The sequence below is a fragment of the Periophthalmus magnuspinnatus genome, chromosome 1 (genome assembly GCF_009829125.3).
Source record: "Periophthalmus magnuspinnatus isolate fPerMag1 chromosome 1, fPerMag1.2.pri, whole genome shotgun sequence".
In the NCBI taxonomy this organism is placed as follows: domain Eukaryota; kingdom Metazoa; phylum Chordata; class Actinopteri; order Gobiiformes; family Gobiidae; genus Periophthalmus; species Periophthalmus magnuspinnatus.
In genome coordinates, this window is record NC_047126.1 from 25,956,572 (window position 1) to 25,970,201 (window position 13,630).

At 42.3% G+C, this 13,630-nt stretch overlaps 1 protein-coding gene across 1 annotated transcript in view; it reads right to left on the reverse strand.

The window, feature by feature from the left end:
- Window positions 1–13,630, reverse strand: part of LOC117370010 (voltage-dependent T-type calcium channel subunit alpha-1I-like) — a 214,296-nt gene that overhangs the window by 143,255 nt on the left and 57,411 nt on the right. The window contains exon 4 of the mRNA XM_055221662.1: window positions 6,065–6,162. Coding sequence (XP_055077637.1) covers window positions 6,065–6,162 — 98 coding nt within the window. The remainder of the gene's footprint in view (window positions 1–6,064; window positions 6,163–13,630) is intronic.

Consider the following 13,630-nt stretch of genomic DNA (forward strand, 5'->3'; position numbering starts at 1 on the left):
GGGGTTGTTATTTCACTGATTTGTCCGTAAATCACGACATGAACGTTAATATCCGACCATCCAGGTGCCTTATTTCCCAAAGGTCGCTCCGGTTAGCATTAGCAACAGATTTGATTGACAGCGAGGCTAATAAAATTTATTGGCTCGCTTCAGGTGGATTTTGACTTAAGCGTAAAACGGTTAAAACGCATTCTGGAAAGTGGAAACGCATTTAGCTGCACCGGACCAGAGTGGACACAGGTGATGAAGTTTATGATCGTCCAACGCTGTGGACAAGTAGCAGGACTTCAGCGGTCGTTCATGCCCATAGCATTATGTCAAGATCGCAGTCTGTCTGTGTTTTCTTTGCTGTCTTCCCCTCTGTTCTGTGCCTGGAGCTGGGCGGAGACTCTAGCACCAACCACTACACACCTGCAGCCAATCAACAATCAAGCCTCCACCTCTCTGGAGTACAAAGGGACCAAGGATCCTCCACACGCCGCCAGATCGTCAGTGTATCCTCCGTGGTACAGTTCTGCTTGGCTTACTCTGTTTTTTTGTTTTTTTGTGTGTGGTTATGGTCATAGTACCCACTTGGCGTTTCTTGTTTTTCACCAGATCCCGTTTCTTGGACCCACCTTGCACCTCCGCCTCCGACCCAGCTACCTACGACCGCTTCGAACACCTCAGCCTCCGACCCAGCTTCCAATTACCTGCTCCTCCAGGCAGCATTCACATCCTCTTGTCTGTATCTTTGATTCCTCAGACGCTGTGACACATTATTACAGTTTGGACAATATGCTAAGTTTTGGAAACAAGACAAAAAAGTGTGTAGTAAATGGCAAAATAACAGAGAAAGTGCATTTTTAGCAAACAAGACAAACAAAACAGATAGTGCACGGTGCTCCTTCTGCAGGTGTGCCCTTCCGTAACCAGGTAACCAACACCCAACAACGGGGATAATCACATTTCTCGTGTTTTTCTGATGCAAATTTCGGAAATAAACACATTTTATATGGATGGAAACACAATTAATGAGAATCTACAATGAACCATAATTGAAAAAGTGTGTCCAAACTTGTGACTGGTCATGTACGTGCTGCAGAGGCGGCTCCAGCTCAGCGGCACAGGTCTTCTTTTCTTCTTCGACATGTTCCATCTGGCCCTGCTGTTTTACTGGCACAGATCCTTCTCGTCTGCTCGGTCACCTGAGCTGCTCTGACGCTCTCTGCAGTGTCACTGTTGCTGTGCGGTGACATTGAAGTGACAGGTGAGCACGTGGCAGCACCGGTGGAGGAAGTGGTACCACAGTCGCGTCTATTGAAGCGGTTTGACTGGTTTAACTGGCTGGTCTGGTCAACACCTCCCTCTGCAGCACTCGCCCCTCTTTGAGCTGCAGTCAGTAATGGTCTTCATACCATCCCACACCTCCCTGATGTTATTTCGCTCCAACGTCTGACATCGCTTGTGATCTAGGGCTAGTTGTGGGGGAAGCAGCATACTGTTCTTTCTACAAAACAACTTGACAAACCTGCTAACACATAACATAGTTGGATCACAGTGTTACCGTTTATTGGTTTAAAAATGCTATTTTCGCCCACAAAAATGTACAGTATTAACAGAATCGTACAGCTAATCATAAAGAGGGTCTGAGTAGGTCTGGGACAGATCTTTGGGCATGTTTTTGATGAGGGAACAATGTTATAACATGGCAGAAAGCTCCAAAACAATCGATTTTGCGTAACGTTTTAAAAAAAAGTTAAAATCTTACATAGCATCCATTTTGTAACCAGGATATCGACTGAACCGATACCAAGGCACTGATACCTGATCCCACTCCCCACCTGCCTCGGACTCCGCAGCCTAATGCATTTTATTGCAGACCAGAATAGCTTTTTTTTCTATTTGTCCAAACTAATAAACCTGAGTGAAATGAGAGATCAGAGCAGGAGCCGCAGCGGTGAACCTGAACACGTCTTTGTAATGAAAACGGGATCTCACAACAACGCAATGATGTCCATGGACTTCCACTGGTTTAGTCCACCAAAGGATCTGTTTAAAGTGCACACGTGATGCACACTTTTTGGACCTTTTACCCAAAGGTGGTTTTCAACATTAAACGGCCCATATTACACAATTTTCTGATCCATGTTTTAATGTTTTTTCCACATCACGATCATACCTGGAGTTGTGTTTTGTTTTATTCATACATTTAACACACAAACCCTGCATATTTAGGCTGAGTTCTTCTCACAAACAGAAAAAGCTCTGTACCACTTTGTGATGTCATGTGGTAATACAGGAAGTGCTCCACTGTGTTTTTAACCTCCATACATTTCACTAGAATCATTTGAATGATTTCAGCCCTGGAATTACTCATCTCTGTTAAACAAAAGGTAAAAGAAGCTGTTAATTTGAAAACTACCACTTCATGACATCACAAGGTGGAATAGAGCATTTTGAGCTTTGTAGATTTAGACAGATAAATAATAAAGTGGTACTCAGATATGTGTGAATGAAACAAAACACAACTCCAGGTATGTTTTTGATGAGGTAACAATATTATAACGTATTTTCCGGACTATAAGCCGCACTTTTTTCATAGTTTGTCCGAGGGTGTGACTTATGCTCAGATGCGACTTATATGTGAAATGATTAAAATATATGATTTCACATCTTCACTCTAGGCTTGTGTACCAGCATCTACTACTCCTGTACCACTGAATATTTAAAATTTCAACATTACAATAATTTCAAAAACATCTGAGAAAAACTGAACCAAAAATGCCCCCTAAAATAAAATCATTTTCTGAGTCTGATGAAGCCACACAGAGGCGGCACTGCATCTACCTCTGCAGTTGGCAGAATTGTTCAGAAGTGACAAAGAGGATGAAGAATTCAATGGATTTGGAGTGAGATCCAGAGTAAAATTGTGAGCTTGTTTTTTATGGTTAGTTATCTGATTAACTGTTAATATCTTACGTTAAAATACCAGACGTGTTCAGTTCTGTCTGTGCTTCATGTGGCTGAATAAATATAAATGTTACATTAGCGTGCTGTACTGATATTCAGCCTGTTCTCTGTTTAATTGTTATTATAACTTGCCTTTAAAGATAAAATGTCTGTTCTTGGTCTCAGATTTTGTAAAATAAATGTCTCAAAAAAATGCGACTCATAGTCCAGTGCGACTAACATATGTTTTATTCTTCATAATTATGCATTTTTTGCCTGGTGCGACTTATACTCCAGAGCCACTTATAGTCCGGAATATGGCTTAAAGCTCCCAAGAGTTAAGTTTGTGTAATATAGAACCTGTAAATCATAGTACTCTTATATTCCCATGTGTCTTATATCTGTGTAATCCCTCAGTCGTCCAGTAGGTTCATAGTGTCCATGGTGTATACTAGTCTGTGTCTTATACTTGTTCAGCTCAAGATCATTCTAAAGGTTCGTTTCTGTCCTGTGAATGTGACTTTTTTAGTATCAATACTTGCTCAAATACCTAGTTTTTATTTGTGATACTTTGGGCAGACTTACCACAGAAATATGGACTATAAAACACAGCACCATCTTTCACAAAGTTACCCAGGACAAACAAATGAGGCATATTAAAAAAAATAAACTAATTAAAAATGAAATTAACAGAAGATCTAATTAAGAAGCCATTGTGATTAAAAATAAACACATTAAAATGAACTGAACATAAAAGAGGTCTGGTACGGCTGATAGCTCATTCTGTCTCTCTCTGGACTGTACTCCTCCGCCTGGTTCTATCCATCATCGTAATGGACCCCTCATCTGACACCCCTTTTCTCTTTTCCCCAAACATATTTTTATCTTTTTCTCTCCCTCTCTCTACCAAACACTTTCACACTCTCTTCTTCCTTCTTATTTTTTTTCTCTCTTTCTTCTCTCGTTCCATACTCCTGTGCTCTATCCTCTTCTCTCTCCCCTGTTCTCTCTCTCTCTCTCACTCTTTCTCTGAGACCGTTCCACTCTCTCTCTTTTCCTCTATCTTCCCTCCTTCTCTACCTCCTTGGTCACTCATTCCCTTTCTCTTCCCCTCAATAATTTCTGCCCTCTCTCCTCCCCCTCTCATCATACCAAACTCTTCCCTCTTTTTTCCCTCTCTCTCTCCTCCCTCCTGGCCTTGCTCTATCCCTCTTTCTCTCTCCCCTACTCCTCTTCTCTCTCGCCTCATCTCAACCAAACTCATCCCCTTCTCTCTCTCTCTCCTTTATATCTCTATCAAACTTTTCCACTCTTTCCCCACTACTCTTCTTATTTTTTCTCTCTTTTTCCTCTCTCTCTCCTCCTTCATTTCCCCCCTCTCTATTCTCCCTCTCCTCTATATTTCTTTCTTTCTCCTTCCTCCTTCCTATCTCACTCTTTGTCCCTGTCTCGCTATCCTCCTCTCTATCTTCCTTCTCTCCCTTTCTTCTGTACCTCTTCTCACGTTCCCAATCTCTCTTTCCCTCCTCTTTTTTTCACCCATCCCCCTTCTCTCTCCTCCTCTTCCATCTCGTCACCTCATCCATCCTTATTTCCTCTCCCCTCTTCTCCCTTCTTTCTTTCTCTCCCTCCTCTCTCTCTTCCATCTCTCCACCTCATCCATCCTTATTTCCTCTCCTCCACAGCATCTCTCCCTCTTTCACCTTTTCTCCCTTCTCTCCCACCCCTCTCTCTTCTATCTTTCCACCTCATCCATCCTTATTTCCTCTCCTCCACAGCATCTCTCCCTCTCTTCCACCCTCTCTCTCTTTCTTCTCTCCCACCACTCTCTCTCTTCCATCTCTCCACCTCATCCATCCTTATTTCCTCTTCTCTGTGGCGTTTCTCCCCCTTTCCCACTTCTCTCTCCCTCTCCTCTCCTCTCTCTTCCTCCCCTCCCTCTCTTCCATCTCTCCACCTCATCCATCCTTATTTCCGCAGCGTCTCTCTCGCTCATTTCATTTCATTACGAGTGCGTTCTTTGAGTAGATTCGTTCAGTGTTTTGTCTCGTGTCCATCTCCCATCGAACAAAAGCACTTCTGATGAGGAGAGGTGGAGAGAGGAGGAGAGGAGAGATCTCCCATTGAACAAAAGTACTACTGATGAGGAGGAGAGGAAAGGAGGAGAGGAGGAGAGGAGGGGGAGGTGACAGATCTCCCATTGAACAAAAGCAAATCTGATTTATAAGTCCACATGCACTCTATGATTCATTATGTAACAGAGGAGAGGAGGAAGAGGAGGAGAGAGAAAGGAGGAGAGGAGACTAGTGGAGGGAGAGGAGGAAAGGGAGAGAGGAGAGATCTCCCATTAAAGAAAAGCACTTCTGATTTATAACTCCACATGCACTCTACGATTCATTATGCAACAGAGGAGAGAAGGAGGAGGAGGAGGAGAAAGGAGGAGAGCTGGAGGAGGAAGAGAGAGAAGGAGAGGAGGAGGGGGGAGAGAAGAAGAGAGGGAGAGAATAGGAGAGCAGAGGAAAGGAGGAGAGCGTAGGAAAAGGAGGAGGAGAGGAGGAAGAGGAGAGGAGGAGAGTGGAAGAAGAGGAGGAGAGTGGAGGAAAAGGAGGAGAGGAGGAAGAGATGGAGGAGGAGAGGAGGTAGAGAAGGAGGAGAAGGCGAGAAGGAGAGTGGAGGAAAAGGAGGAAAGAGGAGGAAAAGAGGAGATGGGGAAAAAGAGGAGGAGGAGAGGAGAAGGAGGAAAGGAGGAGAGGAGGAGAGGACAAGAGCGGAGGAACAGGAGGAGGAGAGGAGGTGGAAGAGACGAAAATACAGCACCTAATGAGCAACAAACTGGAAACTAGAGAAGTGCCACCTACTTGTCTCCATGGAGATATTATTGCTTTGCCTGCGATGTTCCAGTATGGCATTATTTAATTACAGTCGTCTTTATTGCTGCAGATCTGTAACTTTACTTGTCCCCATGGAGATAAACACATTTAACGCCATACATTCACAGAGAACAAAGTGTGAGTGTTCAGAACAGCTTATGAACTTAAAAACTGAACAGCAGTCTGGAGTTCTATCTGTGACCCAGACAACCCAGACTGAGGCGTCCCGTGGTCATTTGAAAAAAATCCTGGATAAAACTTACTTGGGACTCTGTTGATGGCTTTGAGGGGCCGCAGTACCCGCACTGTCCTGATGGAGGTGAAGTTGATGTTCTGTAGGTCCAGGGAGTATTCCACCATCCTGCAACACAAACAATAACAATAATATAACTGCAAGCGGCAATGATGGGCCCTCGCTCGAGTAGACTGCTATTAAATGTGCAAAAGGTGAATTCACAAATGTTGAACCTGATTATTTTGATTAGCGACTAGACTCAAGATCAACTCAGTGGATTACAACAACATTCATTTTATCTGTCCCCGTCTGTTTTAAATATCACTGGGCTGTTGTCAGGTCGTTTCCATCTGCAGTTCCTTGTGTACAGAATTTTAACTTCGACGAATATCTCTCCAAGTTCCTCGTCGTCAGAGCTTCCCGATTATTCTGCGCGTTTGAACTCCTCTTTTGAGTCTGACACGGAGCACAGTCAAAGTCCCTGTGGCAGCTGCTCACAGGGAGCTGAATAACCAAGGATCAACATGAATAAATCAAGCAAATGTACCGCAATGAGGCTTTATTTTGGCGACTAGATCTGTGAGAAATCTTATAATTAGTTGATAAAAATAAACCACGGCTTTACACGTTGAAAATACTACTACTTTTATATCAAACTAAGAAGCAAACCATGCATATTTAGCTCTTCTTTCAAACGGAAAATGCTCTGTTCCACCTTGTGATGTCACGTGGTAATACAGGAAGTGCTTCACTGTGTTTTTAAACTTTTTTTTAAACTAAACACAGCTTCACTTGAATCATTTAGATAATTCCAATCCTAGAATTGCCCGTCTCTACTGAACAAAAGGTAAAAGTTTAGCTCTTAACTTGAAAACTACCACTTCATGACATCACAAGGTGGAACTGAGCATTTTGAGGGTTGGAGATGTAGACAGACTAATGATAAAAGGTTACTCAAACGTGTGTAAATGAAACAAAACACAACTCCAGGTATGTTTTTGAGAAGGTAACAACTTCCTAACATGACTTAAAGCTCAAAGAGTCAATTTAGCACAAAACACTGGTTCCCCGAGTATTTCTGACAATAACTTTAAAAGAAGCTGTTTTCCATGACTAACCCAATCAAGGAGATTTTTCTAATAAAAAATATGTACGTTTCTGGATTGAACGTGATGTCTCAAATGTCTGGAGGTGCTGCAGTAAACAATCTCCAAGTGCCACTCGAAAACAGAAGCTATTTCACTCAGACTATAAATGATGACATGAAAAAAAGACACTTAGCTGTAGAAAATCTGATTGTGTGGTAGCAAAAACAAAAAAACATGAGAATAATGGCAGACAGCGCTGGAGTAAGGGGAGACATTCAAAACACAATTTGCACTCGCTAATCAGAAGAGAGGGAAACACAGCCTGGAGCTTTTATCAAGAGCTGCAGATAATTAGTGTTACCAGAGAAGAAAAGAGACAGAGGGATATGTATGTACCTGTGTGCTCCTGTGTGCTCCTGTGTGCTCCTGTGTGCAACTGTCTCCTCCTGTGTGCTCCTGTGTGCAACTGTCTCCTCCTGTCTGCTCCTGTGTGCTCCTGTGTGCAACTGTCTCCTCCTGTCTCCTCCTGTCTGCTCCTGTGTGCAACTGTCTCCTCCTGTCTCCTCCTGTCTCCTCCTGTCTCCTCCTGTCTCCTCCTGTGTGCTCCTGTGTGCAACTGTCTCCTCCTGTCTCCTCCTGTCTCCTCCTATCTCCTCCTGTCTCCTCCCGTGTGCTCCTGTCTGCTCCTGTGTGCTCCTGTCTGCTCCTGTGCGCTCCTCTGGCTCTGCTCCTGTCTGCTCCTCTTACTCTGCTCCTGTCTGCTTCTGTATCTTTGCCCCTGTCTGAATAAAGACTGTAAGATGAATGTCAGAAAAAATATTTAAAAAGTGCTTTTGTGAGAGACGTTCTTAAAGAGGGAGATTTTAAAAAGCTACAGCCGGTTACCCCCTGACCTCATATAAGCTACGACTACTGCCTTTGAAACTGCAATTACTACTACCACTACTACTATTGCTGCAACTGGTGCTACTTTTACACCTCTACTTCAACTACTATTGCAACTACTACTACTATTGTAACTACTAAACTACTAATAATAATACTGCTGCTGCTAGTACTATTACTACTACTACTGCAATTACGTCTACTTTTGAACTGCAACTACAACTGCAACTCAAAAGCAGCAGAACTTTTAACTGACAGCGCTGATATAACTGCTCCAAACACACCTGCCTGGAAAAAGGAGAGACTGTCCAAACCAGGAACTAAAACAGAGCTTCTTAGAAATCCAGAGCCAATTATGTGCCGTGGCCCCCTGACCCTGTAACAGTAGATAACAGTATAAGAGAGTATAAGAGAGTATAAGAGAGGAGCGGCAGCCTGTCTCACATGGGTGGGCTTTGAACGCAGACGGAGCTGTGTAGATATGAGGGAGGAGTCCAGCATGAAGACCACTTAGAGACGAGAAACTCCAATAACTGCGACGTCCATTTTGTGCCAAAGGAGAGAACAATGTATGAAAGTTTTAAAGCAAAGATTTATTACAGGATCATGCTCGGGGTGTATAGATTTAAAATGAACCTGCAAAATCGACTTTTCAGAGCTTTCCCTTCTCATTTACTCACTCAAAGTTGGATTAGGAGTGATTTGTGCATGTTTGAGCAACCTTTAATTGCTTTTTTTTCCCAAGACATAATTTTGCTGATCTACTCGTCACCCCCAGAGGTACACGCCCACCGCTCTGTAGTTACTTGCTTCTCCAGTTTTATTTTCTTAAACTGTGATACGCGTAGGATTCGGCAGTGTCGTGTAGTCATTTTGGTACAAATGTGAAAATAAATGTGCTACTCTCGAGTGTGGTGTGCAGCTGTTCATAGGAGGAGCTGTCAGTATGCGGCGCTTTGTTGTTACAGCGTTTGCGGCAACATCAGCTCCCATTGTGTAGTTTTTATACGTGGAAATCAGCGGACTTGTTTTGTTTATTAAAGGTCCTATATAAAATGACTCTTGTGAGCTTTAAACCATGTTATAATGCTGTTACCTCATCAAAAACACTTCCTGTATTACCACATGACATCACAAGGTGGAACAGGGTGTTTTTTGTTTGAGAGAAAACCTCAGCCAAAATATCCAGGTGTTAAACATGAGTGAATGAAAAAAGCAATGATTATTAGAATGATGAGAAAACAAGATTATAACATAGATCAGACAATAGTGTAACACGGGCCCTTTAAGCCGTTTTAGTTGAATATTGTGATTTAAAATGTCCAAATGATAACATAGTGATCCACATGTGTCACAGAATGTAACTATACTAGACACAAGCTTTAATGCACTTCTTTAATGCATTTTTCACACATACATTTGTCGCTCCAGCAGACATCTTTATTCACGGCCCTGGTTACATTTCAAATGGCTGACTGGCTTCACACAGTCCGTGTAATAACTCCAGACACAGTTTTCTCAGATCAAAGGTCACCCGTGTTACTGTGTGTGGGATTGAGTCACACAGCAGCCCGTGAAACTAGAGCTTTACATCGGAGGTGCTAGCATTAGCCCGTGAGCTATGCTACGTCTCAGCACTCCTCTGCATTTGAACAGGGTCAAAGGTCACACGCGGGCTGCAAAATCCCAAATTCGTTTTTCATGGCACAAATACACATGCAATCTTTTTTTTTTTTTTTTTTTTTTTTACGAAAACAACTAAACTATTTTGCGCTTTGTAAACTTTAACAGCTAATTTAACAGCTTGACACAATGCTACAGTAGGTTGTATCACTCATTCATGGAGGTAATGTTTTATAGCTACAACTACAATAATTGGTCATATGAAATAGACAGAGATCTGGGCGGCAGTCGAAGGTGAAGGCCTCGACAACCGGATCCCCGGACATGGAGACTGGCTCTGAGGACATGGAATGTCACCTCACTGGGGGAAGGAGCCTGACCTTGTTCAGGAGGTTGTGCGATACCGACTAGATATAGTCGGCCTCACCTCCACGCACAGCTTGGGCTCTGGAACCCAACTCCTTCAGAGGGGCTGGACTCTCCATTTCTCTGGCGTTGCCCACGGGGAGCGGCGGCGGGCTGGTGTGGGCTTGCTCATTGCCCCACAGCTCAGCTGCCACGTGTTGGAGTTCACCCTGGTGAACGAGAGGGTCGCGTCCCTGTGCCTTCGGGTAGGGGACACGTCTCTCACTGTGTACAGTGTGTGACAGTGCACCGACCAGGGACTCCATTGTTCTACTGTGGGACTTCAACACCCACGTGGGTAAAGACACAGCCTTTGAATCCGAGTTTGAGAACAAGGGTGTCCATCAGTGCACGTGGCACCAGGACACCCTATGTTGGAGGTTGATGATCAAATTTGTTGTTGTGTCATTTGACCTATGGCCGCGTGTCTTGGACATTCAGGTGAAGAGAGGGGCTGAGCAATCAACAGATCACCACCTGGTGGTGAGTTGGTTCCGCTGGAGGAAGGAGGAAACTGAACGGACTTGGCAGGCCCGAGCGTATCGTGAGGGTCTGTTGGGAATGTCTGGCAGAGCCCTCTGTCAGAGGGGTCTTCAACTTGCTTCGCCCAGATCCCGGGGGAGGTTGGGGACATGGATTCCGAGTGGGTCATATTCTCCACCTCTATTGTAGATGTGGTTGCTCGTAGCTGTGGTCGTAAGGTCTGCGGTGCAGCGGCAACCCCTGAACCCGGTGGTGGACACTGGAAGTAGGGGGTAGGTTGAAGGAGTCCTATCGAGCTATTGTTATTATTATAACTTGCCTTTAAAGATAAAATGTCTGTTCTTGGTCTTAGATTTTGTTAAATAAATTTCCCCATACAAAGCCATATATGAGAAGGTCCAGTGCGACTTATGTTTTATTCTTCATTATCTTCTTCACATTTTTTCACTGATGCCATTTTGTTTGGCACTTATAGACCTATAGTCCATCACTGTCTTTATGACTCTGCCTCTTCAAGTGAGTTTGCACCTTCTCTTTCGCTTTATCTCTCTGCTTTTCTTTCTCTCTCCCTCTCTCTTATTCCCTCTCTTTGTCTGTCTTCTCACCTTCCCTCCTTCCATCTCTCTCACCCCCTCCTCTGCTTTTATCTTTCTAGGATTCGTCATCTCTCCTCTTTCTCTCTGGTTTTCTCTCTCCCTCTCTTCACGTCTGTACTTGGTTTCATCCCTCTATCAGAACCACACTAAATGAAAACCTACAGATCACACTTTGACTGGTTTTACAGACCATTTATCCAGGTTTTCTGCAAAAAAGCCCAAAATTAACTAATGTGATGCTAACTGGAGGCACTGCTCTGTTCACATTCTAGATTTAGAAATCTCCAAATGATCCACAAATGTTGAACCTCATCATTACTTTTTTGGGACAGGCTCCACAAACTTGCCACATTCATCTTATGGTTTAAAGTCCTTCCGACTGACAAAATTGACGACTTTGGGGTTCAAAATGGCGGCACTCGTCTCCTAAAGCTTAAAGTTGTTTTGCACCTTGAGTTTTTATGTGATGTTAAGCGTTAGTGTTTTTAGAGCTTCGTCTAGAGATTACAGGAAGTAGAGACATTTTAAACATATTGATGACATCACTCTAGGGAGAAATTTATCCAAAAGTCTGGCACAATTTAGTTTTGGAAGATGTACCTCTGACAAAATAATAATAATAATAATAATAATAATAACAATGGATAAAGTGGAAGGAAATGGATGGAATAATAATAATTTTGTTATTTTTTGTCATAAAATGTGTTGTTTTTTTAATTTAATTTAATTTTCTTATTTTTTTATTTGCTTTTCTCATTATTTTGTTGCTTCAAGTTTTCTTGTTTTTTATCTGTCGAGTTTTTAGCTCTGTCTGCCTCTCTATTTGTTTTTTACATTTTTAAGTTAGGGTTAATTTTCACAAGAAACTTTAAACATTATTTCATCAAAAATAAAAGTGTTTTCTAATATTTTTATTTGTCAAATAATAATTTGTGTATGTTAGAGGAGTGTTGGCCCAGTGAACAATATGGTTGCTAGGTAACAATTATGGAATTCCCTAGTGTGATGTCATGATTTCCAACCAGGAGGTAACATTTAAATGTAAAAAAAATTGTCAAACTGGGGGAAAAAAGTGAACAATTTTAGTAAAACCTTAAATATAATGATCTTAATAGTGTTTTAGTTAAATTAGTAGTCTAACCTGTCGAAATATCTCTTTACCACATGTATCGCTCTCTCTCTTTCTTCTCCTCTCTCTCTGTCACACCCTCCATTTATGTCTTTCTCTCCCCCTCCTTCTGTCTCTCCCCTTTTCCCTCTTTGTCTTTCTCTGTCTACCCCCTCTTTCTCTCCTCTGTAAATGCTCTCTCTATGCTGTTTATCTTATCATTTTCTCTCTTCCACCCTCTCTCCTCCTTCTCATTCTCTCTTTTCCATCTCTTTCTTTCTCTCCCTCTCCAGTGCTTCCTTCTCCCTCCCTCCCGCTCTCTCTGCTCCCACTCCCTCCTTCCATCTCTCGATTCTCTCTGTCTTTCACATGTCATTTTTCCTCCTCCTCTCCCTATCTCTTCCTCTCTTTCATGCTTCGTCTCTTTCTGCTTGAGACTTAATCCAAACTCCTTCATAAAATATTCAAAATGACAAATGACCATAGAGACTGTGGAGGCTCAGAGTTAAGATGGCCGCGTACAGCCACAGGGAGGAGGGCAGTAAAGGAGACGTTCAGATTAGGGTTATAAAACGTATGGAAAATCTGATACTAATCGATACTAAAACTGTTACTGATATTTAAAGTGTCACATTCACAGGACAGAAATGAACCATTCCTGAATATCTTTAGAATGATTTTGAGCTGTATCTTTCACAAGTATAAGACACATAGACTAGTATACACCCATGGACCATTATGAACCTACTGAACCACTGAGGGATTACACAGATATAAGGACACATGGTAATATAAGAGAAAGTACATTTTTTTCCAGACTATAAGTCGCACTCGCCGGGGGTTACGTTAGCGTGCTGTACTGCTATTCAGCCTGTTGTTGTATATTTTATTGTTATTATTATAACTTGTCTTTAAAGATAAAATGGCTGTTCTTGGTCTCGTATTTTGTAAAATAAATTTCCCCCAAAAATGTGACTTATATATGGTTTTTTTGTTTTTTTCATTATTATGCATTTTTTGGCTGGTGCGACTTATACTCCAAAATCACATTCTATTGTGTAAATAAAGAGTGTTTTTACATTATCCTCATGGTATAGTAAACGGAATTTGTATCAAGTCTGTTGCTTAGTAGTCGAGTAGTCGAAATTGAGAAGTTGAGAGGTTTTTGGATTGCCATGACACTATTCTGATTGTTTTGTTTTTTATGCTGTTTCCTCATGAGCAGCGTTTGTATGGTTCTTAATCCACTCTCAGTGTTTTTAAAGTACATATACTTTGACCAGACTTGCTGAGCTAAATACCATAAATAAGGTATTTAAAGATCCACAGTATGGCACGAACCATATCTATCCCCATGGAGACAAGTAAGTCTCCATGGAGGCAGGTCCTGATTCTTTGACAGTAAA